The sequence below is a fragment of the Catharus ustulatus genome, chromosome 6 (genome assembly GCF_009819885.2).
Source record: "Catharus ustulatus isolate bCatUst1 chromosome 6, bCatUst1.pri.v2, whole genome shotgun sequence".
Taxonomy (NCBI): domain Eukaryota; kingdom Metazoa; phylum Chordata; class Aves; order Passeriformes; family Turdidae; genus Catharus; species Catharus ustulatus.
Genome location: NC_046226.1, coordinates 33,406,327 through 33,432,872, shown reverse-complemented (window position 1 = coordinate 33,432,872; position 26,546 = coordinate 33,406,327). Strand labels below are relative to the sequence as shown.

General features: G+C 37.2%; 1 protein-coding gene across 24 annotated transcripts in view; it reads right to left on the bottom strand.

Moving 5' to 3' along the window:
* The window catches only part of GPHN (gephyrin), a 276,586-nt gene that overhangs the window by 34,276 nt on the left and 215,764 nt on the right, over positions 1-26,546 (bottom strand). For 12 of the 24 annotated variants that reach the window (XM_033063946.1, XM_033063950.1, XM_033063951.1 and 9 more), the window contains 6 exons: positions 21,675-21,737; positions 19,321-19,363; positions 15,892-16,029; positions 9,577-9,669; positions 6,523-6,578; positions 1,545-1,664 (listed from right to left, as the gene is read on the bottom strand). In XM_033063946.1, the coding sequence (XP_032919837.1) occupies positions 1,545-1,664; positions 6,523-6,578; positions 9,577-9,669; positions 15,892-16,029; positions 19,321-19,363; positions 21,675-21,737 (513 nt within the window). The remainder of the gene's footprint in view (positions 1-1,544; positions 1,665-6,522; positions 6,579-9,576; positions 9,670-15,891; positions 16,030-19,320; positions 19,364-21,674; positions 21,738-26,546) is intronic. The other 12 variants (XM_033063948.1, XM_033063954.1, XM_033063955.1 and 9 more) reach the window with 1 other exon arrangement.

The following is a 26,546-nucleotide window of genomic DNA, read 5'->3' as shown; positions in this document are numbered from 1 at the left end:
CTTGCTCAGTAAGGCTAATGGAATGACTGACAAGCAGTGAAGATAATGGCGTATTTTGCAGGAAGATATTATCTATACATATTAGAATCCTCAAAGCAGGATTGATAATTTCAATAATTTCCCTGACAGGAAGAAGGACAACCTAGACAGCTTGTTGAGATAATTAGATGTAAAAATCTATGCATTTAATAAGATTAATAAGGCACAAAAAAGGGAGAAAGGATCCTGAGAGTGATTTTCAGTTTTTGCAGTCTTTATCAGTTTTGAACACTAGATTTCATCTGCTTACACCCCAGCTGCAATCACATTGCTGACACTGAGCTGTGGCAAAGTGGAACAGCTTGTCAGAGCAGCAGCAGTAAAGCAAAGGCTGATTTGAGCACACAACCACACACATAGCTCATTCCAAAGCTGAACTGGGAAGTTGTGTAAATAAAAGACATATCTCCTTGCCTTCAAGTCTCTCAGATGACAGGAAACATGATGATAGTGCCTTGAAACCACAGCTGGGATTCAGAAGCAAACACAGCAACATAAAGGAAGTCTAAGATGGTATCTTTGGAATAAAGTTGTCTACAGAGAGCTCTTCTGCTTCATAAAAAGCACATTTCACTATGTTGAGATAACTGTGCATACAGAATTAGTACTACAGTACTGTGCTTTTTTTTCTGTGTTCTTATTTGCAGCATCTGTAAGGTAGTCCACCTTTATGATTTAAAGGTAGGCTGGAAAATCTGTTCAAAAACAGGGTTACATCTACATTCTGGAGGAATATGCACCTCATCCATTTCTTGGTTTTCAGAGGTCTTAAATTCAGTAATGTTCTCATTTTAAAGGAGCACAAATAGTCTTTTAAAAATCTTAGTCGTAGTTTAAAAAAAACTTGGGAGGCGTTAACTTCCCATTTCATAACAAAACCTCTTTTTCCAAACAGATTCATTGGAAGGTATTTGTACAAGAAATATTCTTCAAAATCCATCAAATTCACCTTTGCTGAAACAAGACCAACTCTGATAATACAGAACTGTCTTCATAGCACAGTTTAAAAGAACCCAAGTCATCCCATGGATTTTGCAGCACTAAAACCAGTTACTTTTCCCACAGAAAACCATCTTCACCTTTAATTACATCAGCAGTAATTCAATGTATTATTTTGAGATCAACATGCAATTTAAGAAAACATTTCCCCTTCTTATTGGTGAGATTTCCACTAGCGTTTATTTTAAAATGTGAGTACAGTGGGCATTCAAATTGGACTGTAGGCATGGATTTCCACGAGGCATTTGCCTTTCACTCAAATCATGCTCTCAAGCATTTTAGAGTCAGCATTCAACAATTTTGATGAAAAATCAGTCAGAACAGGTACTGTTATCACAGCCTGAAAAAGTGAGAATTGCCACAAGGAACTGATGCAAAAATCCTCAAACTTCTGAGATTACTGAAGAGCTTTTCTGTATGACTGTCTTTCATATTTACAGGATTGTGTCATATACCATTTACTGCTGCACACAAGAGAAAAATGAGTTTTCTAACTTGTGACTCACATCATCTGATTCCCTGATGAGCTCTGTATCTTCTACTTGCACCACTGCATCAGCACCACATGGAATTGGAGCACCAGTTGTAACACGCATTACCTGACCAGGCATCACAGTCTGAGTTGGCTGGAAAATAAAACCCCAGAAATTAATCTACTTTTGGAAAAAGAAATTTCAAACCACTTGAATTTTATGCAAGTAATCTATCTGAAGACCATGCTTATTTGCAGCATGACTTGATATACTGTGAGCAATATCATAAGGTACAATAAACTCCAATTCACACCTGACTTTATTTATATGGTCACATATTAGGTGGCTTCAGTTTTTCCTCCTTATATTTCTATCACATGAAACAGCTTTCAGAAGAAGGAGTATACAGATACTCAGAAAAATACCTGGCACAGAAAAATAGCTGGCTTAGAAATTTAACTTTTAAGATGGTGACCTTCTGGAAACTTCCACAAACAAAAATCTAGTAGTTCTCAGTACATAAATATTTTCCCAGAGCACTCTGGTAACCAGGGCTGAAATTGCTTTGCTTTGGTTGGATTTTTTTTCTGTTTTGTTTTAACAGCACACTATATAAGAAAAACCAACATAATAGTAATGTAACCAACTGCTTAATTTTTAAGCAGAATTCCTAACATTGAGAAAGCTCAATACTAGTTCACAGAGAATATCTATATTTGTGAGGGTCAATTTAGAATAGCCTAAAATTGGTAATATTCTATAATTCTATAAAGTCATAGGATACTAGAAGGTTTCAGCAGAAGCAGTATAGAAAAATATCAGAGCAACATGATAAAACAAATGGTATGGTTTTAGTAACACTTCTCACCTGGCAGACTATTTTAATAAACGTTTGTCAAAATCCAGGGTAAAACTGTAATTTGACCATAACTAAAAAAAAATCCTAAAAATATGAAACTAAAAGAAGCTGATATGGTGACTGAGATTTCATTGCTGGCTCCCCACAGCACTGCAGTAAGCCTGGCTTATTTAGGTGTCACTGTTATAAGTGAACATGTGCTACACACAGATCTATGCAGCTGTGATCAGAGCAGCACATTCTGTACATGTCACACATATAACTCATGTGCAGATTGCCTCCATATTCCATATGCAGTGCTGGAATACATCCAGGTCTTCTCAAACTGTAATTAACACACATTTGGCAGCATCCCACAGGCTGCAGGCAGTACTGCCCAGCACTGTTACCTGCTCCTGCCCAGCAGGAATTTACTCCATTACTTTTGTCAGGAGGCTGACAGACCAGACCAAACTCTAGACCAGTGGTCAGCACTTCAGCTTTTTGCTTTGCCCATTCTTCTACTCCACACTGCCATAGCCTCTAAAAGGGGAGTTTTACTTTGAAGTGTGTGTATTTCACACATTTGGGACAGAAGCCCTAGGAATAGGCTGGGGATGGCTTTTATCTGGTATCACAGTGACCTTTGTATTCCACGAAACAACTGAGCCTAGAACTGACTGAATCTTGACCCTTTTCTACAGGTAATGGAAATCTAATATCCTTGGAGAAGAACATCAATAAACCCCACACTTGCCATATGTCACAGCTAGTGTACTTTAGGGCAAGATTCATGCTATCCTAATGTAAGTATTTAAACCAGATGACATTAAAAAAAACACTTTTAAGAAAATGGCATTTATTCCTTACCACAGACTGTTCAAGGAGTTGTGGATGGATAGCAGAGATACTGCCATTTATACTAAAGCTTCTTATAAAGGAAAATAATGCTATCTAGTTTGTAATTTAGATTTTTATGAAAAGAAGTGTGTTACAAAAGGTAAAGCTTATGCCTTGGATTATATATTTTGCATACCACTAGATATAATCTGAAGGTACATTACAAATAGGTAATATTATTTTGAACTTACTAAGTACTGCTGGCTTAAATGACAAATTTCAGAGGAAAAATGTACTGCACAAAAAATTTCTCCCATTTAAAAAGCATCATAAAGAACACAAAATGTCTACTACTGCCACAAAGAGCCTATGGTGATAAAATGTGCTGTAATTAACCATGTTTTTGGAGTTTATTGTTCAATGAGTTAATTTTTTGAGATGCAATGATGCGATACATTCAAACAATTTCATGATATAATTGCTTTTAGAACTGGTTATGTTGCTCATATATTTAATTTCCTTTTTGTCTGCTGAGAATTTGATCAGATTAACTTTATGAACAAAAGTCAACCATCAGATTTATTTGTGAATCTCCAGGGCTGTGTTCTTCTATGATAGAGACTATGAAGATAAAGAAATGATTGCTTGTCAGAAAACATACTAATGTGCAAAAATTTCACAGCTCTTCTAAAGGCCTTTGAGATCTCACTTCTACCTGCAATGGGGCAATTCTGGTTTTGTCCTTTGCCTTCATTACTGATAATCTACTCAATTTTGGTCACTGAATAAAACCCAGAAATAATCTACTAAGCACAACCCCTGTCTCAGGAATTTTCTCATGCACACCCTTCTGTGTGATTTAGAATCACCCATGCTCCTTTCTGTAAAAAGGCACAAAATAATGGAATTGTGGAAAATGACTGTTTTTCACCCTATATTGTAGCTGGTTAGTAGTGCCTCTTACAAAACACCTTTACAAAGTCTTGGAGGAAATGCTATGGTCTGTGTTAGTCTACAGAAGGAAACTAATTTTTCTTATGGTTGAGTGTTTCACACACAGACCATTGTGGATGATTTGTGACCAGAAATCTCAACTAGGCCCTAACCTTCCCAAAGCAGGGTAATGTCTGAAAGCTTTCCCTGATATACAATAAAAAGGTTAAAATAAACAAGACCATCTGGAGATGGAAATCAGAAAATACACAAATTAAAAATTGATACAGAAATGTCCAGTTTGGCTATATGGCCTCCCTGCAATTCTCAGTCCCATTTTCTTCCTTGGTACTAGCTTTTACATAACCTTTTTCCCTACAGGAGGAGCCAAATCTAAATCTATCTTGAATTCCCTGCTGTGAATCATTCTGTTAATTGGTCTGTAACATGAAAAGCAGAAAGTTGCTGCTGAGAGTGACTGAAGGGTGAAATGAGAGTGAGGAGCCTTCCAAGGCTATAAATAATTTCTTGGGAAGGAGATGAACCTGAAGATGTGTTTGGCCCAGAAAAAAAACTTTGACCAATTATTCTGAGGTCAACAGCCTTGTTTTTCTAACTTGCCACTGGTATTTTCAGAAATAGTCTCTCTCTGCATGTCTGCTTCCCACCCAATTTTTGCTCCTTGCCAGAGAGCCTTCCTATTCCCTGTAATCTGGGAGGACAGACTGTCCCTGTATAGAGGCATTTGTGAGCTCTTGAACTTTGTAGGAGGGAAGCAGCTTCCATTTGCCCTTTTATCTTTTGTACAAACCTGCTGAACTGATTAGGACACTGAAATGCTTCAGACCTCTAATGGGAAGTACTCCCCATTAGAGACAGCTTCAACAGTACTGCTTTTAAGCAACACTGTGCTGTGCTATTTAACTAGCAAAATGATAATATTGATGACAGGAGAATAGTGATAGGAGTGATAATTCAGCGGGTTGCTCTGCTGGTTCTTCTATTTTGTAGTGATCATAAAAAGTGTTGTAAAAATAGTTGTCAAGTCTTTTGGATTCTGGACCAATGCTTGAAAATGCAGTCAGGAGGGCTAAAAACATAAGGCAGGTTAAAAAACTGCTGAACTAATTTACTTTTGTTTTTCTAGAATTTTTAGCAATTTTACATATTTTGTACAACAGATCCAGTAATCTAAGTTCACAGGAATATCAGTACTGAGAAGGTGTCTATTATACACAAATACAATTCATGATGATGGATGGGACCTAAAGCAAAAAAAAAAAAAAATTACAGTTCTTCCTACCTATCATGATTAGCCAAATTAAATGTCAATTACACATTCAGAGACAGTTCAAGTCCATTAAAAAAATAATTGAATAATCCTGTGACTGGTAATACTTCCAAAATCTGATACAACTTTTGAAATATGTCAATTTTACTTACACTTTTTTGTTTACCAGTCAAAATTGACACAATATAAAATCCTCATTAAAACTGCTCAATTCCTTGTTTTGCCTGTTACTTATCCCTTTCTCCATCATTTCACATACAATACACAGAATTATAAATCAGGACTTTAAATAGCTGGAGAAACATTTTGGACTAACTCACGTTTTCCTGAACACAGCTGCCAGGTATGATTAAATTGACAGAATAACAGTAGTTGAACAAAACTGATTTCTTTTCCCATTACCTCAGTATTAGTGCAGAAGTTCCAAGAAGTATGTTCTGGAATTTGAGAGCAAATCACGAAATATGTCTATTCATGAATATTTACAGGGCACAGCAGGTCACAAACAGGTCATGCCTCAACTTGCTTTTAAAATTAATCCACGTATCTGCTAAGGTGCACAAACATTCTTCTCACAAACCAGCCTCAAACCAGGCTGCTGCCAGGTTTCCTCAGTGTTGTACTAATTGCTACCTATCCATAAAAGCTTAATAAAAAATTTATACACTTCATTTTGCAGGTATCAGTGTGAAAAATGGAAGCATCTTATCAAAACAGTTATTGGGCTGGCATCCTTTAAAAATCTGTCAGCAAGAGGGGGCTAAATCATTCTTTCCTCTGCTTATGAATTGTTGCACCACTAGAAATCTCATGTCCTCAAACATTGTACCAGGGCAGAATGTTGCTGTATGCACTCCTATCAGACATGTCAGCACAATGCTCTGAAGTATTTTGGGATATCCTTGTTAGTTCCTTATGTAACTGTACTACCTCACTTTCTGAAATCATGTCCCAAGGCACATAGCAGGAGGGTCAGTACAGCTGTGTCCTACTTCACACCACATCCAAGACTATTGAATTTTGGAGGACTAGCAACGCTTGTAAAAGTACAAAGCAAAATCTTACAGAAGAAAAATACATTAAAAAAAGAGAAAAGAAATTGTGCTCACCTGTTCACCAGCCTGGGATTCCCCTATGATGAATCTGTCTCCTGGGCCATCAGCAGCTGTTAAGAGGGACGACATAAATGGTAAACACTGAACCAAAACAAATTATGGCATTATAAATTAAGAACAGGAGAAGAGCAAAGATGATCTAATGTTCAGTTTTTCAGTGTTAGCATGATTAAAGTTATAGCAGTTCTGCAAACATTTTACCTTTTAGGTTCATTTGAAGTGTGTTTATTATTTCGAAAAACACAAGTTCTACAGAACAGAGTATTTTTAACTGAAAATTTCTGGGCAGTATGAGGTCATGTAATTGAAGAGTAGGAGGAATTACATTAATAACAAAGATTTAAGGGTGTTTATGACAGTATTGCAGCACTGAAAATTAGGAGTCAGAGATCATTGATTTAACAAGTCTTCAGGACTTCCAATTTAGCAAATCTGCATTTTTACAGGGACAACAAAGGCACAGTTACTAATGACTTTAAGCTCCTGCCTGCCTCAAAGGTCTTTCAGCAAGTTGCATTAGTGATACTATAGGCTTTACCATGGCGTAAAGCCTGTGTGAAGCACAAGCAACTCTGCCTTTCCAAGCACAGCAGTCATGTTGCCAGGAGCGCTCAAACAGGCTCAAATGATCACATTTAAATCTGCATCATTATTAATTTTAAATCTGTAGCTGTCAAAAGTTGATTTCCTAGAGATGAAGTCTAATCAGTAACAACCTTTATCTTAATAACTTGTGTTTTACTTCAGGAGCCCTGAATATACATTTAGGTAACCTTGTATTGAGAAGAACTACTTTCAGGAAGGATGTCCAATCAGTCTATGATTTATCACATTTGTACTCATGCATTGGCTGCAGCTTTGCAGATCATTATCTATGGTACTTAGTCATGTTTGAAGACTAATAATTAACTTAGCTTTAAAAGCCTATCAAACAGACTAATCTATGAGACTAATCTTTTTTATTTTAGAGTGAACTCTAGAGTAAAAAAGTAGAAAAGGACTCTTCAACTAGATATCCTTGAATAGTGCATGTAATATTACTGAAAACAGTTGTTAGACCTTCACTGAAAAAAAATGCCCTTGGATAATCCAGCAAAAAAAAGAGAAAGAAAACCCTAATATCTGAATTATTTTAAACCTGATAAAATGCTACTAAATTAGTTTTATCCCCCCACTAATAATAATACAGAGACAAAGTTTATAGATGATACACAACTGATATAAAATGAGAAAAGGACAGGGTTTGGGAAGACATGTTATGCCACTGAAAGCTAATCCTTAATTTTTTTTGTAAGCAGTATCCATTAATGCAGTCAATATTATCTCTGCCTAAAAGGTTTTTTTTTTTTTTTCATATCCTAAGAGAACAGGTGCACAGGAATAATAAGAATAGAACAAAACAGTATAGAATAGAATAGAACTGCCTGATCAATTCAGGGCTAACGAAAACGTAAAGCAAATTATTAAAGGCATTGTCCAAGTGCCTTTGACACAAAGGCTTGGGGCATCAACCCACTCTCTAGGAAGTCTGTACCAGTGTCTGCCCACCCTTTTGGTAAAGCAATATTTCCTAATGTCAAACCTTCCCTGGCACCGCTTTGAACCATTCCCACACATAACGTCACTGGATGCCCTGTGCCCTTCTCCTCCGCAGGGAGCTGTACAGAGCCATGAGGTCACCTCTCAACAAACTTTTCTTCAAACAGGACAAACCCAAAGTCCTCAGCCCTCCACACAGGACATTCCTTCCAGCCCTTTCACCAGCTTTAGTGTCCTTCTCTGGATGCATTCAAATATCTCAGTGTTACTCTGCTTGAATCCACCACCAAAATTAGGGTTTGTGAGCTGGTTCTGACAGAAGTTGCTGAAAATGGTGCTCATGATCACTCTGCTCATTCTGAGCATGTTTACTGAGATTGTACTCGTGCTTTGCCTTACCCTGCAGCAATCAGGCTGCAAGACAGCACTGGCTTGATCCCAAGCCCTTGTCACTCAGCATTCTGCTCAGAGCTCACTCTCTTAGCTTTTCTCAGTGTTACATTACCTGTTTTTCTCTGGCTACATATGCACTCCCTTCCTGCTATTACTAGTCATTTTGGTCTGCCTGTCTCTCACACACACTCATCTTGTGTACCTGAAATTTTATTTTTATATCAAATGTATGGAGAAGCTACTGGATAATGTCCATTGCCTGGGTGTGCAGTCTATTTCATGGGCAGTTTTTTCCATGGTTTCAGCTGCCAGTAACAAAAAAAATATTTTAATGTCCTTAGAATAAAGCTGGCTATTGTGTACAAATTTCAACATAGTGTTATGATGATTCAACCACTACCACAATTAAATCACTACTAGTGTAATGGTCAATTCTGTATATTTGAAATTTCCTTCATAGATGTATGAGGTGAGCATCACTATTCTTACTTTACAAAGGGAAAAACTGGCACACAGAAAAGCAACTGGCTCAAAATGATGCAGTAACTAGTGGCAAAGCAGAGTGTGCATTCAGCTCTCTTGGGAAACCATATTTGCTACATAAAATGAATAAAGTCATACAACTAATTTTATTTATATATGGCAGCTGCAGTATTTCTAAAGTAAGAACCTCTTCTTTTGGCGTGTCTCCATAAGAGAACATTATGGTAAGTTTATTGAAAATTCTCTGATGTAATCAATATCTGTAACAGGTCAATAAAGGAATAGATAAGTAACAAAATCCTCGTTAAATCCACAACAGAGGAACATAAGATGAATCCATAACTCAGAAACAGATGTTCTGTTATTGTCCTGAGTTTTAAATGTTTCCAAGAAATGCACGAGTAACAGAGGTGCACATCTGGGAGCACACATAGATGCACATTTGCTCGTGTACACACTTAAAAGATCTCAGCGTTACGGCTTTCCTTGAAGACAGTGCACTTCATATAAATGTGACCTCAGCAATGATCTTTATCAAATGTAAACCAAAATAACCCCTGCTGGATCCAAAACAGGTGAATTAACATGTTATAAAGCAGCAGACACTATACTTCATATCCACAAAGTGTTTACCTCTGACAGCGTAACCGTCTTTTACTGATGCTGGAAATGGTGGTAGATTATCTTTTGCATACACATCTTGAGCAAGGACTCGCCCCATTCCATCTATAAAAGAGAAAAGACCATGCTCTGTGTCATTAGAGTGAGTGAAAGGGGGAAGGAAACAAAGTTAACAGCCATGCGCTTCAATAGGTGAAATGTATGTGTATGGGACATAGAGATCTCTCAGGCTTTTGATTTTTTGACTCTATATACAGGAAAAAAGACTGAAGTCTGATAGTAATGATAAAGGATTTGTTTAAGTATGTGCTCTTGGGTTATGGTGAAATTGCTGACAGTAGATTTGAATGCCAAGTATCCAAACCTAAAGGTGATTACTCTGATTAAGGACAAGACAGAAAAGCAAGTATAAGTTTCTTCAGAACAAGTTTTTCCCCTAAGATCTCTTAAATATATGTATTTTATTTATTTTCTTTTGCTGGAATTTTTGTTAAATTTCTTTTTAAAAAACTTGTAAAATGACATTGCAAAAGTGAATCCTGTGCACAGAAAGTGAGAGGTGATGAACTGAGAACAGTAACGATGGACCAGTTTTCATAAATTGACAAAGAAGTTTTTCAATAGATTAGCTTCACCTAATTGCTGAGAGCATTTCTGCTTAATGGAGGGTGAGAGCACGTAAGTGTCAGAATTATTTATATAAATTTACACCGTTATAGTTATAAATATTTTAATAGCTGTTTCAAACATAGTCTTTCTCTTCACTTAGCAACTATGACTGATGAGCTGTAATTTGGCTAAGCTTTTCTTTAGAGACTGATATTAATTACTTCACCCTCAGTCAAGTGGCAGGTACTTTTATGGCACCAGCAAGAGCTCTACTTTTTAGTATGATATGGAACATATGGAACATAATGGAAAATATGCAACGTTCTCCCTTGATATAGAGTGAGGGAGAAAGCGGATTTATTACATGTGTGATTAGATGTACTGGGAAGGACACATGGGTCAGAACTATAGAGACTGGCTTGATTCCAGTATGTCTAAGTGGAAGAAGGGAAGCCCTGCTCATAATAGAGGCCACCTCCTAGGATGCATTGTGGCACAGGAAGGCAATATCCAGCTGAAAGTATGATGGAGTGAGAGGATGCATGATTATTTCTGCCAGGAGAATTTGCATGGATATGTGCTTTAGAGATTATGATCTCTGAGAGGTGCCAAAAACGTGTGTCTTTTATTTGACAGACAGGGAAATCTGCATGGTTCTGGATTCACCAGGAAGGCAGAAGAATTAGTGCTGCACACTAAATGGATTGATTTTGTTAAAAAGTGCACCTACTCTATTTGAAAACCTTTAGCTCCAGTGAAGTGGTATTATAATGAAGATGATATTTAACTTATTAACACAAAATGATTAAGTTAGCAACTAATTATTTTAACTATAACATCATTGTGTTCACATCCTTTTGTATCAACTTTCAGCCTGAAGTTACTATTCATGCTGCATTGCTGAAGTAAGTATTGCCATGAAAATGCTGCTGAAACCTATTTAAGCAACTAGAAAAAAACACTTTTGTAATGCCCATTAATTCACCTGCAAACCTGCATATCAGTGTCTGTGATACACAATATAGAAGTTGTAGGAAAACTCGCAAAATATACCGAGTAAAAGAATGCAGACACAGACATTTAAATTATAGCACAGAAAGGCAGCTATCAAAGGTCTAGTAAAAACACCCTTTGTTCATAGATGCATAAAATCTCCCACAAAAGTGATACTTCTAATCTTAGCAGGCATGTTGTGCCTTCATTTTGCTTCTTGTCTGCATGCAAAATCACACCAATTAGTGCAAAGTTGAACAGTATGTTCTTGGCATACTGCCATGCAATATTTGAAAGGAATAAATGGCTAACCAGTAATGGGAATGAGTTTCATTACAAGAAGAAAAATGTAAGAATTATTTGCTGAAGCAGCCTTAGGCATTTAAAATGAAGCAAGTCAGCAGCTAGGGGACAATCTTGAGTACCTCTGTACTCTCTTTTATTTAAGAAATTATTCTAAAAATAGAGTTTGACCCTATTTGGATTAATTGTAATTCAGAATAATGTTCTGAATTATTTTAATGTCATCAAACTTCCCCTTGTGATACCCATAGCTTTCTGACACAAAATGGAGAATTACATTAAACTCACTTTTCAAATGTGGGTGTCTGCTGAGCTTAGGTGGTGAACCTGATACAGTTCTATGAAGAACTTTGATTTCTCTGGGGCACAGCAATAAGACAGATCTTGTACTAGGAAGTGATGGATTAAACGAATAAATATGCTGTTCTCTGGCTTAAGCTCATAAAATGTAGATTGCTTCTGCATTATAATTTTATCATCAATTAAACTTCTGCATCTTCTTAGTTTCAGAAGAATAATCATAATCATGCTGTCTAAGAACTTAACTTTATGTTTCCACAGAGCTATACTCAGGTAATTGCATTTATTTGGAATAAAAGCCTAATTGAGGGGTTCATACAGATATCAATGATGGCAGGTGAGAAATATGCTTCAGATGCGTCTGGTTTATGACACTTCCGTAAAATGCTTTAGGACTGTCCAAATTTTTTTAATATTAAAGAGGGTAAATCATCTGTACAGTCACTAAGCAACACACCAGCATGAAAGTCATGTTTCAAAAGGTAGCTTTCATAATCCTTTCCCTTATGCTAGGAGAGAATAAGACAGATCTGTGAGACTATAGCATCCCTTGACTTAATCAAGAATAAAATCAGGACTGTACTGGGTATTTGTACAGAATAATATTCAGCAGCTTTATTTATGAGAATGAATACTATGAAATATGTTTAGTTTTAACTAAATCAGGTTAAATTATTTAGGCAATTAGCACTCCTAGAATTTTGCACATTTCACGTTCCTTGGGGAGAAACTGAGCTCCTGAAAGACAGTTTTCAGAAGCTCAGTGGTAATTCAAGACACAAAATCACAAAGAAAACAAACACAGTACAATAGTGCTTTTCTAAATACAGTTTCAGACCTCTAGGACTAAATTTTTACAATTTTCTGAAATTAGATGTATATTAACAAAAAAATGAACCTGGAATGAATGAAAAACTGGTTTTTAATTAATTTAATTGCATTCTTCAAAATTAATGTATTTTATCAAACACAAAAGTGTGCATACATGTGCGCGCACACACGCCTATACGAAACAATTCCATGTATTCATCTGTATAACATTATGCTGATCATGTAAGAACTTCTGAAAATGCATTTCCATCTTGAGATTTGTATCTGTAGATTAAGAGAATTGAATTTGCAGTATCACAGACATGTTCTTTAGATTGTCTCTTATAGGCTCAATCCTGAAATTTCATACTATATACAGTAATTTCACGACTATAAGGCGCATCCTTTTGACTAAATTTTTCCCCCGAAATGCGCCTTATAGTCCAGTGTGCCTTATATAATGGACAAAGTTGCGAAATTTGCCAAACTGGAAGTGTGAACCGCAATAGGGGGGCGGTGCCGCAGGAGTGCCGAGTCGCGAGGCGGGGGCGGGAGCGGGCGGCCACGGCCGGCAGGAGCCACGAGGGGAGGGAGGGAGCTACCGCCAGCCCCGGCCCGGGCGGAACAAAAAGCCAAGGGGCGCCACCCCGGGCGCGGGGGCGGTGGGAACAAGAAGCCGGGTGGTGCCAGCCCCGGCCCGGGGAAGATGAGAACCCGGGAGGCCCTGGCACGGGCGTGGAGGGAACGAGAAGTGCGAGCCCGCAACAGCCCCGAGCAGAGCCCGCCTGGCGGTGGCATCGCAGCAGCGGCGGTGCAGCCTGGGCGGCTGCGGGAAAGCGGTGCCGGCCAAGCCCCTGCAGTTGTGGCAAAGTGGCGCCGGTCAAGCCCCTGCGGCCACCACAAAGCAGAGGTGGCGAAGCGGCGCCAGCCAAGTCACTGCGGCCACGGCAAAGCAGCGGCGGCCAAGCCCCTGTGGTTGCTGAAAAGCGGTGACAAGTGGCGCAGCCATGGGAAAGAGGAGAAAAGTGGCAGCGCTGCTGCTGGCTGGGGGGATGTCGGGACGAGGCGCGGCTGCGTGGTTGGAGCCGTGATCCATGCCAGCCGGCACTGAAAAGTGGGTAGGAGTGCCAGGGCCTGCTGCACAGGGACAGCGCCTGGGGTTGCACTTAAATGCTACATTGATCTTTGAAAAATGTTTACAAATTGAGCACCTGCCAGTAATTCGTTATTTTGTTGCGTGCCGCGTGGCTCCTCGCTGCAAAAAAAAAAGTGCGCCTTATAATCCAGTGCACCTTATATGATCAACAAAGTTGCGAAATTTGCCAACTCCTGGGGGGTGTGCCTTGTAGTCTGGTGCGCCTTATGGTCGTGAAATTACTGCACTTGGAAACCTTACAGGGCTAAAATAAGTGTATGGTACTTGAGAAATAAATTGCAAGATAAAAGTTTTGTACTACAGTGCAAAAATATGAAGAAATTGTTGGTATAATTATGTGAACATTAAATCAAGAATCTGTCATTGAACCCACTAATGTTACCATTGATCTAACACTTGTGTTTTGGGTGAGAGGGAAATGGGTCAAAACTAAAGTGACTCAGCAGACTCAGTTCATTATTTTGAAAGAATAAGAATGCCAGGAATAACAATACATATGTTCTGGACTTAGAATCAAAACTTCTTTTATTCAAATAAGAATAATAATCCTAGAGTATCTGACATAAATATATGATGTGCTTACTTTTCAGGGAGGCAGATGCCAGTCTTTTATCCTTTATTTCAGGAGTTCAGGGTTGCCTACATAGCATTTATTTGGACTAAATGTACCCAACACTGCAGCTTATCATATTGCTCACAAAGGGCTGTCCTAGAGAAGACATTTAACTGACAGCTACCCAAAAAGGCCCAATAGTTATGCTCAGGCATTTAGGTTTTAGTGCCTTCTAGTCTGCACACCATCATGAAAGTGCAGGGCATATTCCTTGTTGATCCAGTATTGGTGCTATTCTGAATGCAGGATATGGAGCATTTTCTCAGAAATCCTGCTGCCAAGGCTCAGGGGAGCACTGAACTCTGTTTGGAGCCAATAAATTCACAGGTGTGATATTACACACAGTCTGCTAAATCAGTATGTCAATATGACGACGTCTTGAAGGTAGCACAAAGAACACGAAAACTTTGAGCTTCCAAGTCAGAAGACAGAATATTCCGTTCAGAAGCCATTTGTACCTCTCTGCTGTCTGTAGCACACCACTGTCCTAAATGTTTTTGCCTTTCGAGGTTCATAGTTCAACAGTCTCTTCACTCACCACCTTACTTTTGGACAATCTGGAAGAGTCCCTGGAAGAGTTTTCTGCTTTCCTACCTAGTTTAGGTTTACTTGCCAGCATATTTCCTCTCATGGTTTTGTTAAGTGCCAAGAACATTCTCCCAGATAGCGCCTAGGCTTGATATAAGGAATAGCAGAAGCTTAGGGAGGCACCTAATAGACATTATGAACTCAATATTTCAGGAAGGAGGATAGTTTAGCTGAGTAAACATGAGAGGTGCCTTGCTAAATCCTTTTAGGGACAGAAAATCACTTCATCTATCCCTACTTATTCATGAGTATAGATACAGTCACAAAGTCTGACACTGTGCTTGCTGTTTGGTACTTTTGAAGACCACCTCACCATATATTATCAAAACCAGTTACTCTTTAATTACAAAGTTTTGACAGATCAAACACTAAAAGCAAGTAATTTCAGAAAATGATCATGTAGTGGTAGAATAGAAAAGGAAGCGTATTTATGAAAAGAAGAGGAAAATTCTGGAATGACTAGTAGGTTAACTAGAAACTGAAAAAAGAGACTGAGATGAACTGTTAAAGATATAGATATGGAAAAAAATGATCTGAAATCAATAACCACTTTGCTTTGATCATTAATCTCAGATTAGAAAGGGGCTTAGTGAGAATCTTCCACAGTAAAACAACAGAGGGAACCAATCACAGTATAGCTTAGAGCTACTTGGCATCTACAGTAGTTCACATTCAGGTTGAGTATAATATGTTTACTGCATATAATACAAACAGGAAGAAAATTAATTCATGTATTTTATTAGCATTCCATTACAGACTCCTTCAGGGAGCACCACTGAGTTCAACTGACATTCTCCTAACTCTGAAAGATTTCCCCTATTACTGATATTTTCTAAAGCAGTCTCTCCTGAAGGAAGAAGTTCCAGACACCTCACAACATGAATAAAAGAGCAAGAAGGTTGCCAAATAGGGAAGTAATCACCCTCATGCTCACAAAGAACCCAACTTAACATACCTCTGTAATTGATGATTTCTGTTCCAAGCACTGGGGTCATCTCCAGAACTGTGATGAAGGCCTTGTCCATAGATGTCAATGGGAATGGAGACATGCGATGTCTTCTTGCTACCTTGGTAATGTCAACAGCACTGTGACCTGCAAGGAGAAAGAACAAGTTCATGTGTGCTACAGGGAGCAGATTTATGTAATGGTGTTCATTCAAACCATTTTACTGAAACTAATCTGGCACTTTGCAGGAAATTAAATTAGTTACTTATCACTACAGAGCTTTCATGTCTGACACTGGGAAGACCCTGTACTCAACTAGAAACAAGAGAGTGCATATCCTTATCTATAATGAAGAACATACCAGAAGTCTTGATAAGCATAAAAAGATTGGTTAATCTAAAACAGAAACCCTTCCAGGTGATGCAGTATTTTACAATGAGGACCATAATCTGAGACTAATTCAGTTCTGTGAGCTCAGGACAATTAATTCTATTCTATTCTGCACAAACACATCTCAACATGCTCTGTGCCATGCACAGATAAAGCACAACAGTAGACACTGGGCCAGTAAGCCTAAGCCTACAATCCAAGAGTGAGATGGGAGTCAAAAGGTTTGAAAAGAAGATAGAGAGAGCACAATGAAATCACTGGGCAGTCAAGCCAGCAGACAGTGTCTCCAGCTAGTGGGCATCCTAGCCATTGTTGAGATTTTGTCTTGACAAACACCACAGCAAAGTGTTGCTTAAATGTATGATTGGAGTGGAGGCAGTAGGACAACTTAAGAAAAGCTTACTTTTCCCAAGTGTGAGGGACAGGCAGGGAGAAAATACGACAGAAGTTGCTTAAAAATGAAGCCAAAAGCGTGCCTGATTTTATGATACTTACTGAGAGATTAAACAAGGGGACAACAAGCTTTGAAGGATTTTACAAGGGAAAATAAGCAACAGAAGAGAGAACTATTGCAGGAATACATAAACAAGAGTAACAGATATAAACCAAAAGATTAAGACAATTACAACTGCAGAATATCTTGAAAGAATTTACCTAGAACAAGAAGGTATGTATGAGAGTCAAAATGGATGATGTTCTATATGTGACATGTATTGATATTCCTAAGTAACATAAATTGCAATAAAGAAAACATTAACAAATAATAGAAAATAATTTTTTAATGACATGATTTGCTTTGCAGTCACTACATAAATATCTCATCTGTTGCTGCACATGCCTTCAGATTCTGGAAATAAATAGATTATTGCTTCAAGTGTAGTCTTCTGATAAAAAACGAGTAAAAAATAGCACAACAATCACGCAGTCTAAGTCCTTCCTTCAGAAGAGGAGGTTTCTTAATTAATCTATATATACAATACTTGTTCTGCACTAACACATGCTTGCTTTTTTATGTGAGAGACTGTTCACTAATTATTTTTTGCTATTAACACAGTTACTACCTTTTAGAGGAAGAAGTAGAGACAAATAAAACTGCCCATCTAATGCTTCCAGGAGTGATTCTGGAAGAAATTATTTGAACAATCTCTTTGCACGTATTTAGAAAATAACATGATGAAAAAAGCAGACACTGTGAATTTGTCAGGCACAAATAATTTTTAATTGACTTAATTATTTTCCTTAAGAAAGCAGGTGCCATTCTAAGGAAGAGAGGAACAGCCGATGAGACATTTTCTAACTATATTAAGTCTTGGCAAACTCTTAAACCTAACTTTCTAATACGAACACTAGGGAGAAATTATCCAAATTGAACTGTTGTAAGATAAAAGTGTAACTAATGGAAAAACTGCATTCCTGGTTTTAACAACAGGGAATAGCAAGCTTACATTTCCAGTTATTATGCCTGTGCTTTGTTGACAACATCATTAAAGAGGAAAAGGAAAGCATTTGTGAAATACAGTCAAACTTCCCACATCCCCATCTGCATAGAGAAAGAAACCCTGCTTTAGTAGCACGGTAATTCCTGCAGGTCCAGCAGATTCCACACAATATATGCTAAAACCATTTTCGTGATGTTTTGTTTTAGGTCGAAAAATGTGAAGAAAGATGCTAAGAAAAAATATGTCACAGCAATGAAAGCTGAGGGAATTGCGTGGCAGTGAACAACCTTTATGCTATTGCCACTAGATGCTTTTAAAGCTTCTAGCAGTAATTTCACTGCTACTTAAAACTCACTGTTAGCTACTTCAGAAACTCACATTTCACCTCTTTAAACCTTAAAAAGTGATAGAATTCACAGGTTTCAAATGCTTCAAATGGTCCCCAGAGAACAACCTTCAGATTTGCAAGTCTGTCCCTAGTGCAAGTCACTTGCTTAAGTCAAAGGTTCTGTTAAAATCTTCTGAAAAATGCATTCTCCAACACAGACTTTTTGAAAATAGATAAAATTCCCTAATCTCTGACATCTTTTTTCCAACACCAAAAGTAACACCCATTATTTCTTCAAGAAAAGCTGAGAAAGTAGGGTCCCTTTATGTTTAACATAAATAACCTTAGTGAAGAAAGGAAGAAAGATGCTGGTGTAACTGCTAACCTTTCTCTCTCCCGTTTCTTCCCACAAACAAATGCTAACTCTTCTATTAGAGATATAACAGATTTAAATAGACTCAAAGACAAACAAATTATTTCTTTAAATTGTAAAATTACTAAATGGTACTTTAATTACAAGAAAATGTCATTAAACAACTCCTCAGACTTTACCAAGTTATCTTTCACTAATGTGAAGTGTCAGATAGTTCTAAAAATAACTACTTACGTTAAACTGCATTTTGTACAACAAAATAATCCTCTAGCTTTAAAGCAGCTAATTCAATTGGTTGCATAATGTAGAAAATTTTTGACAGCCTGCTCTTTTACTACCAAAACAACTTCATAGTCCTGTCATTATACATATATATATATACACACACATATGGTGGATCAAATTTTAGACTAGAAAAGATTCCCACAACACAAAGAAAAAGAACTGTGCAAATTAAACTAGATATCATTTGAATCAAATGTGATTTCTTAACCTTTGCATTTTTTGGTTTTGTTCTGTATAATCCAACATTCAAATTCATGTTCATATATGCAAATAAAAAAAATGTATAATCAAGTTGAGAATTTCCATTTTCATTGTCTTTGAGAGCTATTTCTTGCCCATAAAAACCTGCAAACACATGATCATTTACAACAAAACATTACAAACAACACAGACCTCCATGTCATTAGAAAAACAATTTGGAAGAATAAATTAAAAGATGACTCTCCATTAATATACGAACACTATGAGCTATTTACAGTTTTACCTTTGGACTGTATTTCACTGTCTTAAGTTATTAAATTTCTGCTGCAAACCCACCTAGTCCCACCTCTGATCTGACTATCACTTGCTGTCTTCTGAGTAGTCTTAGTTTCTCAATAGAGCTAAGAAGTTTCTTCACTTACTTGCTCTGAGGATGTTCTCCTTGCTGCTGCACCTAGACTGGACCTGCAGAGAGAGCACAGAGTCTATGAGCTACAGAAGTTAACAAGAATGCAAAATACAGAGATAAAATGGGCAAGCTCCTGGGATCTAAGACAGAGGCTATACATATTTTCAGCAACATTCTTACATATTTTGCATGAGATAAGTATATTTAAGCAGAAGGGTAGTAGCTGATGGTCAGAATCTGATACAAGCAATTTGATTCCACACCTCTCCCATAAGAAACAAGATGGCCTAAGGACAGTAAGTGAGAAAAATCAAAGAACAGTGCTTAAAATTATGTTAAGCATCAGTTTTCAACAGAAAATCCACATTTTCTTATACAGCTGTAATTACAGTAGCTCTGAATCTAGGTTTGATAATTAGACAGAATACTAACAAAAGTATATGACCTGATTTAAAATTCTATTGCTGATATTTTCAGATACTGAGTGTTTAAAACATTTAGTTTCAATTTTGCTGATTCTGAATATGTTTAACAAGAATTCTTCACAATTGTATAAGAGACACACAACTGTATATATGGCTCCTGGATGGAGCTGATAAATTTATTCTGCTGTTCCTATTTGGTTAAAAGAAATGATATGTTCACTATGAATTTTGTAGTGGAATTCCACTTTAAAAAGTAACTGTGTGAGAATGACATGGTTTCTCAACAAACCCTCTTCCTTTACACTTAGCTACCACTGTGCTATTCCAGACAGATTAGTTTTGCTACAGAGAAATTGGACAATTCACATTGGTCTAATATTCTAGTAACATTGGATATTTACAATTCTGTTTACCATGCAGTTTTAAAAAAATAATTGTATTTTTTGAAGAGTATCAGCCCTGTAAACACAACAGAGTTTAAATTTTACCTATAAGAAGCATCAGTTCTTGTTAATTCTTCTCATGTTTGGAAAGATAGAACCATCTATAATAACCCTGAAGTTGCAAGTTTTCAGATGGACTGCTGTCAGGCCAGATGACTGAACTAGCAGCACTTGAATAAAAACATTTTATGTGACAAAACCCTAGTTAACGTAAGCTTCACAGGAAGACAAACCTCTGAAATAGTAAGAACTGAATCCTTCTCTTTTTTACTTTATTGACAAAAGTATTTTAAATTTCAATGAAATACTAATAAAGTAAAAGTGTGCATATGTAGTGAAAGAAGGAATAGCACAGGTGATGCTGAGGGTGTAATTACCCAGCAGAACATCTGTCTCTGCTGCAAAAACAAGGGAGTGAATCCAGATTATCTTTCAGACCTCACTCTGGACTTGCAGCCACAGAAAAATTGCCTAGAAAGTGAATATGTATGATCTAACAACTGATGAAGAATGATAAATCCCCAGCCCTTCAAAAGCTGTCTTCAGAAAGGAACAACCATTTAAGGCTGAAACTGTGTCCCAGCTTCTAAACCTCTTTCTTCTGTTCCACAGCAGCTTGCCCCAAATAGATAGTCACATAAAAAAATTGGATTCTACAGCGCAACACAATCTACTTATTGTAATGGAATAACTTATGGAAAGTAATGTTGCAACTTAGAGTGGGTTATGGTGTCCTTCCCTGAAAAAAACTCTTGTTTAACAAAAACAAACATAAAATCCCCACACCCTCCCCGCTTCCCACCAAAAACGCTATACAAGAAAACTGCAAACAAAATGTTAATGATGCTCAAATTTGGCCCAGAGTTGTTTTACCAGATTTCAAAGGCATAAAATGAAGTCTCTTTGGAAGAAGTAAATATTTACCCATAATTTACCAAAAGACAATTCTGGACCAAAAAGGTGGTATAATGGCAGTAAAGAAAACACAAAAGAAAGAGAAGCACAGTTTGAGAGGGAGAGAGAAGCAGGATGGGTGTGGCGAGGCAGAAGATGGTGTATGCAAAAGGAGACATGGGCCTATGTGTGTAAGACTACTGTTTAAAATGGAAGAGGCTCTCTTATTTCTCACTGAAAAACATGAAAAGAGAAAATGAGGAATGGACCTGCTGCAAAATAACCAAGCAATTCAGCAACTGTGGAATGAAATTCAGTGAGATAACACAGTCCTAAAGAAAAAGGCAAAAAACCAAAAATACAAAACACAAACATTTGAAACAATCTACTAAAACAAACTAAGTAAAATATGTGATCCAAAGGACACAGATAAAAGCTACTAGAGAAGGAGGAAAAATGTTAGCAGACAAAGACAGTGCTAAAGAAGTAAAATGGAAGTCAAGAGAGAGTCTTTCAACAAAGTGGAGGAACAGAAGGAGCCCAAACCCATAGCGCAAAGCAATGTTTGCGAATGGAAAACAGCTCCTTTGAGCAGTAATAGTTACTCTCGAGTTGTAGCCTCTATTCCTCCTCAGTTCATCTTTAAGCCCTTCCAACCTATAGTGGAGCTAGTGTATGGACAAAAACAAGAGATTTATAATGAACAGAGCAGCTGAGATTTGCAGATCAAATCTTCTAATATAAAAAACGTGCTGACAAAGTTTTGCTCTTAAAATGTCCAAATGACAATGGTAACAAAAGACAGCTGGCTTCACATACAGCCTCTTACAGGTCATTTTTTTAATTCTGTGCACACAGAGGACTTCATATTTACTTTTTGATTTCTTACACCCAGCCTAAAGTTTCCATGTTATCACTCACCTGATGGGCAACATATGCAGTATGAGAAATAATTTGCTTCCCACAAATTTTAAAAGCAGCTGTGGAAGAGGAATCCATGATAATAAAATAAAAGGCTTGATCAGCTAGACTTGATCGTTTCCCAACCTATGCTCACAGCTGCAGAATACAAACCATGTTTTAACATAACTGACATCAAAATTAGTTATTACATAATACTTTTGTTTAATATGAATGGCACATTCTTATCCTAAATGTTATTTTTAATCAAAACTCCAGTAAAATAATTTTTAATAAAACCCACCATTTTCCTAACACATACAGTTTTGGAAGCAATGGAGTTTTTTTATAAATGGGATCATGTGCTTTAAGTGTCTTTTAAAATATTCATTATTTGTATGTTTTACTACTTTTTATTTGTGACATTTACAAAAAATCTGTATTCTTTTCACAGCTATTGCTAACTGAGGAATCCATGCTACATTGCATATAACATCATGACTGACTGGGGAGAGTTATTATTAGGAGAATTTACTATAATTCTTCTCATTCACAGGTAGTTACAGAATAACAACTTATGGCTGTCTTTTCCTTCAAAGGGAAAGTATAGATTTATTGTTTGTCCAGTCTACAGCCTCTTGGCTCACAATCTATCTTGGCAGAAGTTACACTGGGCTACCAGCCAGTACCATTCCCCTGCATAGTTCAGACAGAATGTAACCAAACCCAAAGCATTCAGTTCACATTACTCTGTATTTTAAGCAAACTGGATTTTATGTTCTTGAAAATGTAACTTCATCATGCTGGAATACAGGGTAAACTTCCTCCCATGGGCTGAAGTAGTAAACAGAATGTGAAATAAAGTACCCAAAAATAAATAAAGGGAATGGTAAAAATAAAGAGTCCTGATGACTTCTATCTATCTATCTGTCATGACTGGTCTGAAAAACAAAATCAGCGGCTGTACTAAATTAGATTAATTTAAATTTACACAGTATGTTTTGCTGCAAATAAAAATCAGTCTCAAAATTTTTTTTCCAAGAAAAATAGAAAAAGACACAAAGAAAAGTTCATGCTACAAGTGAAAAATTCATGTGAAAAATAATGAAAAAAGAAAACTGAGAAACCCTTTAATACTCTACCATGACTGTTAGGAATTGTTAGAGAAATTACTTACCTTTTTAAAGTCATAACAAGATTAGCACAGAGTATTAAGTCAGCTCTTCATTATGGGAGGTACAATTAAAAGCCATTGGTTATAATAAAACAAATTTCTAGACAAAGATGAAGAGTTTCCAGCCCAATATGAAAAGCTAACTCTTACAGGAGTACATTTTAACTCAATATTACACATGAAGAACAATTCAGAACAATGACATCAAAACATGAGTTACCACCAACAGAAAGAGCCCATTTCTCAGGAACACAGAGCCTGCAGGAGGCTGACCCATAACCTTTAGCACTTATGGGAAAGCACATTGCTGCACTCTGAGGAAAGCATGCAGAATGTGGAACCACCAGCAGAAACCCAACCATAGGCAGACACAGAGGACTAAGGTACAGCAGGGGGAATGAGCTCGCCAAGCTGTAATGAAGGAAGCAGGGTAAGCAAAGCACAGCAGCTGTCAACAATTTCAGAGCTGTATTCTCACTCTCCTGAACACAAGGCAGGACTGTCCATGAGGTATTGCACCTCCTGCATTTACTGCTGGTGAGAAAGTGCACAACTCATGCAGCCTCAGAATTTCAGGAGCTTTATGAAGACAACGTATCTGCTATGATGTGGGAAAGTATGCTGCTGCTGCTTCTGTTCTGCATGTGATTTATAAGTAATTTCATGACCTGAGTTCTGTACAATGAACACTGTGCATGTGCCATTTGAATGGTCTCTGAAATATTTGTCTGCTTTAAACAGATTCAAATCACGTGTGATCTGATTTATAACTGTAGGGTTTTACACAGTGTCTTCTGCCTAAAATACCTTCTATTCTCTAAGAGTGCAACATACATTATTCAGTGTCTCTAAATAAACAGATAACAGAAAACTGAACTATGAATAACAATGTCTCAAACTGCTCTGACAATACTATAAAAACTGATTTTGGTGTGTTATTCTAAGCAATATCCATAAGGTTAAACTAGGAACAAATAAAAAATACAATGAAATACATTATTGATTTAATTTAAAAAAAAAAGTGTTAAATCTATCCTGGAGAACAGAGAGAATAGCTTTGATTGAATTAACATGGACTATAGAAATGAAGTTGTTAAAAAAACATCCACAAGAATGGCTTGGGTTGGAAGGGACTTAAAGATCGTCTAACTCCAACAAAGAAAACTGTGCATCTGGAATTGTGTACTTCACAAAATGTTTTATAAAGTATGTAAGGATTAAAAATCCTATTAAAACATGCAATCTTCCAATTTCAGGAATCAATTCTTATTCAAGCAACACTTTTACACTGAGTTGAACACACAAGGTCTTAAAAGACTGCTTGCTTTATGGCTATCTAAATTAGGACTAAAGCCAGTTCAAAACACAGAATATTTTTTTCATATTATACTGAGACCACTTCTGAAACAGAAAGAAAAGTGAGCACAAGGAGTTTGATAGCAGCAGATATTAGGCATTAACACAATATTTAAAACAAGCACTACTGATGGTGAGATTCAGCTCACCAAAATTTAAATGTGAATAATAAATAATGTGGTATTCCACACAAGAAATCACTCATTTGGAATCAGTGTGGAGAAATGAACAGAAAATTATTTGAAGCCAAAATAATTTTAGGAGCAGATTTTTATGACATTGAACAAAAGTAAAATTTAAATCTTGAATATGTCACTGCCCTTATCCATATATTACAGAGCTCTCCTTTCTGAGTTTTTTTCTAATCACCTACACTTTAAGTACAGATTAATTGAATTTTGATATTTTTTCCCAGTATACTGTGAAAACACATATGGAATTCTATGGTCAGATTATGGTTCATCCCAACTACTATTCGAACAGGACAGTGGAAGTGGATTGATGAATACACCATAGAAACATAAGGCCTGAAGTGATTCCTTTTACAGGAACAGTATTGAAAAAAAAAAAAGAAGTATTATCCAACATTTCAAACAATATGGAATGAAAAGGCAAAGGACAGTTTTCTTCAATTAGTCACCTCTCAACAGAAATTGACATTGTCCTGGAGAGGTAAAATCAACAAATTTATTTATCCTAGAAGAGGATTCAAAGAAATCTTACATGCCAACTAAAACTGCAAGCTGAACACCTCACAGTGAGAATACAGGAAGAACTGTGATATATACAGCAAAAAAAAGGAGACAAAATAGCAAACCACAGTAAGCAAACAGGAAAGCCAACTGGCTACTACAAAATGGCAGTATAGGCTTCAGAGTTGCAAATTAAAAGAAGCAAAGAGGGTTTTCTTCTCTTCAGAGTAGTTTCAATGAAACGTTTACCTTTGTATGAAAAAAAAATATGAGCTGCATTTTGTGTTCTTAGGAGGAGGGACAGCATACAGATAATGCTGGACATTAGACACTGGAAAGATGGCACATTTTGGTGATATTTTAGGGGCCGTTCAGAGCTTATTCAAGATCATACTGCTTTTTCTTCAGAGAAGCTGCATTTATTATAATACCCAAACACCAAGAGATCAGGTATCTTGTATAAGATAGAGTCCATATTAAATCAAGTCATAAACATTATTGCCAAATTTTTGCACAAACTTCAACAGGTATTTCTAATCTGTGTTATCAAAATTCAAGTGGGATTTGAAAGACACAAAAAACTCTAGAAACTCTACACTTTAAAAAATAAAACGTTCTACTACTTGTGTTACTAACTGTGAACAAGTATTGGTTTGAATGAAAATCTTGAAAATTCTCTAAATGTCCTGCAAATAGTCTCCAGTTTAAGAAGCAGATAGTGTAAACAAAGGCAGAGAGAATAAACTGCATTTCCTAAGAGGTACAAGGGCAAAAAAAATTCCTGTTATCCTTTTGTTTGCCACAGAAATGGTACTTACTTGCCTATTTTATATAATTTCGCACCCTGACACATAATTTCACACCCTGATTTGACTGACAAATCACTTAGCCTAACGAGTATGCATTAGATGCAGGGGCACCTTACAGTAGACCAGGTTGCCAAGAGCCCCATCCTACTTTGAACACTTCCAGGGATGGGGGAACCACAACTTCTCTGGACAACCTGTTCCAGTGCCTCACTACCCTTAACACCTAATTAGAATCTGCCCTCTTTCAGCTCAAGGCCATTTTCCCTTGTCTATCAATACATGCCCTTGTAAAAAGTCTCATTTCAGCTCTGTGGTAGACCCCTTCAGGTACTGGAAGGCTGCAAAGATCTTCTCTTCTCCAAGGTGAACAGCCCCAACTCTCCAGCCTGTCTTCACAGGAGAGGTGTTCCAGCCCTCTGATCATATCCATGGCCTCCTCTGGAGTCACTCCAGCAGGTCCCTGTCCTTCCTGTGCTGGCACCCAGAGCTGTACACAGCCCTGCAGGTGGGGTCTGACAGAGCAGAGCAGAGGGACAGAATCCCCTC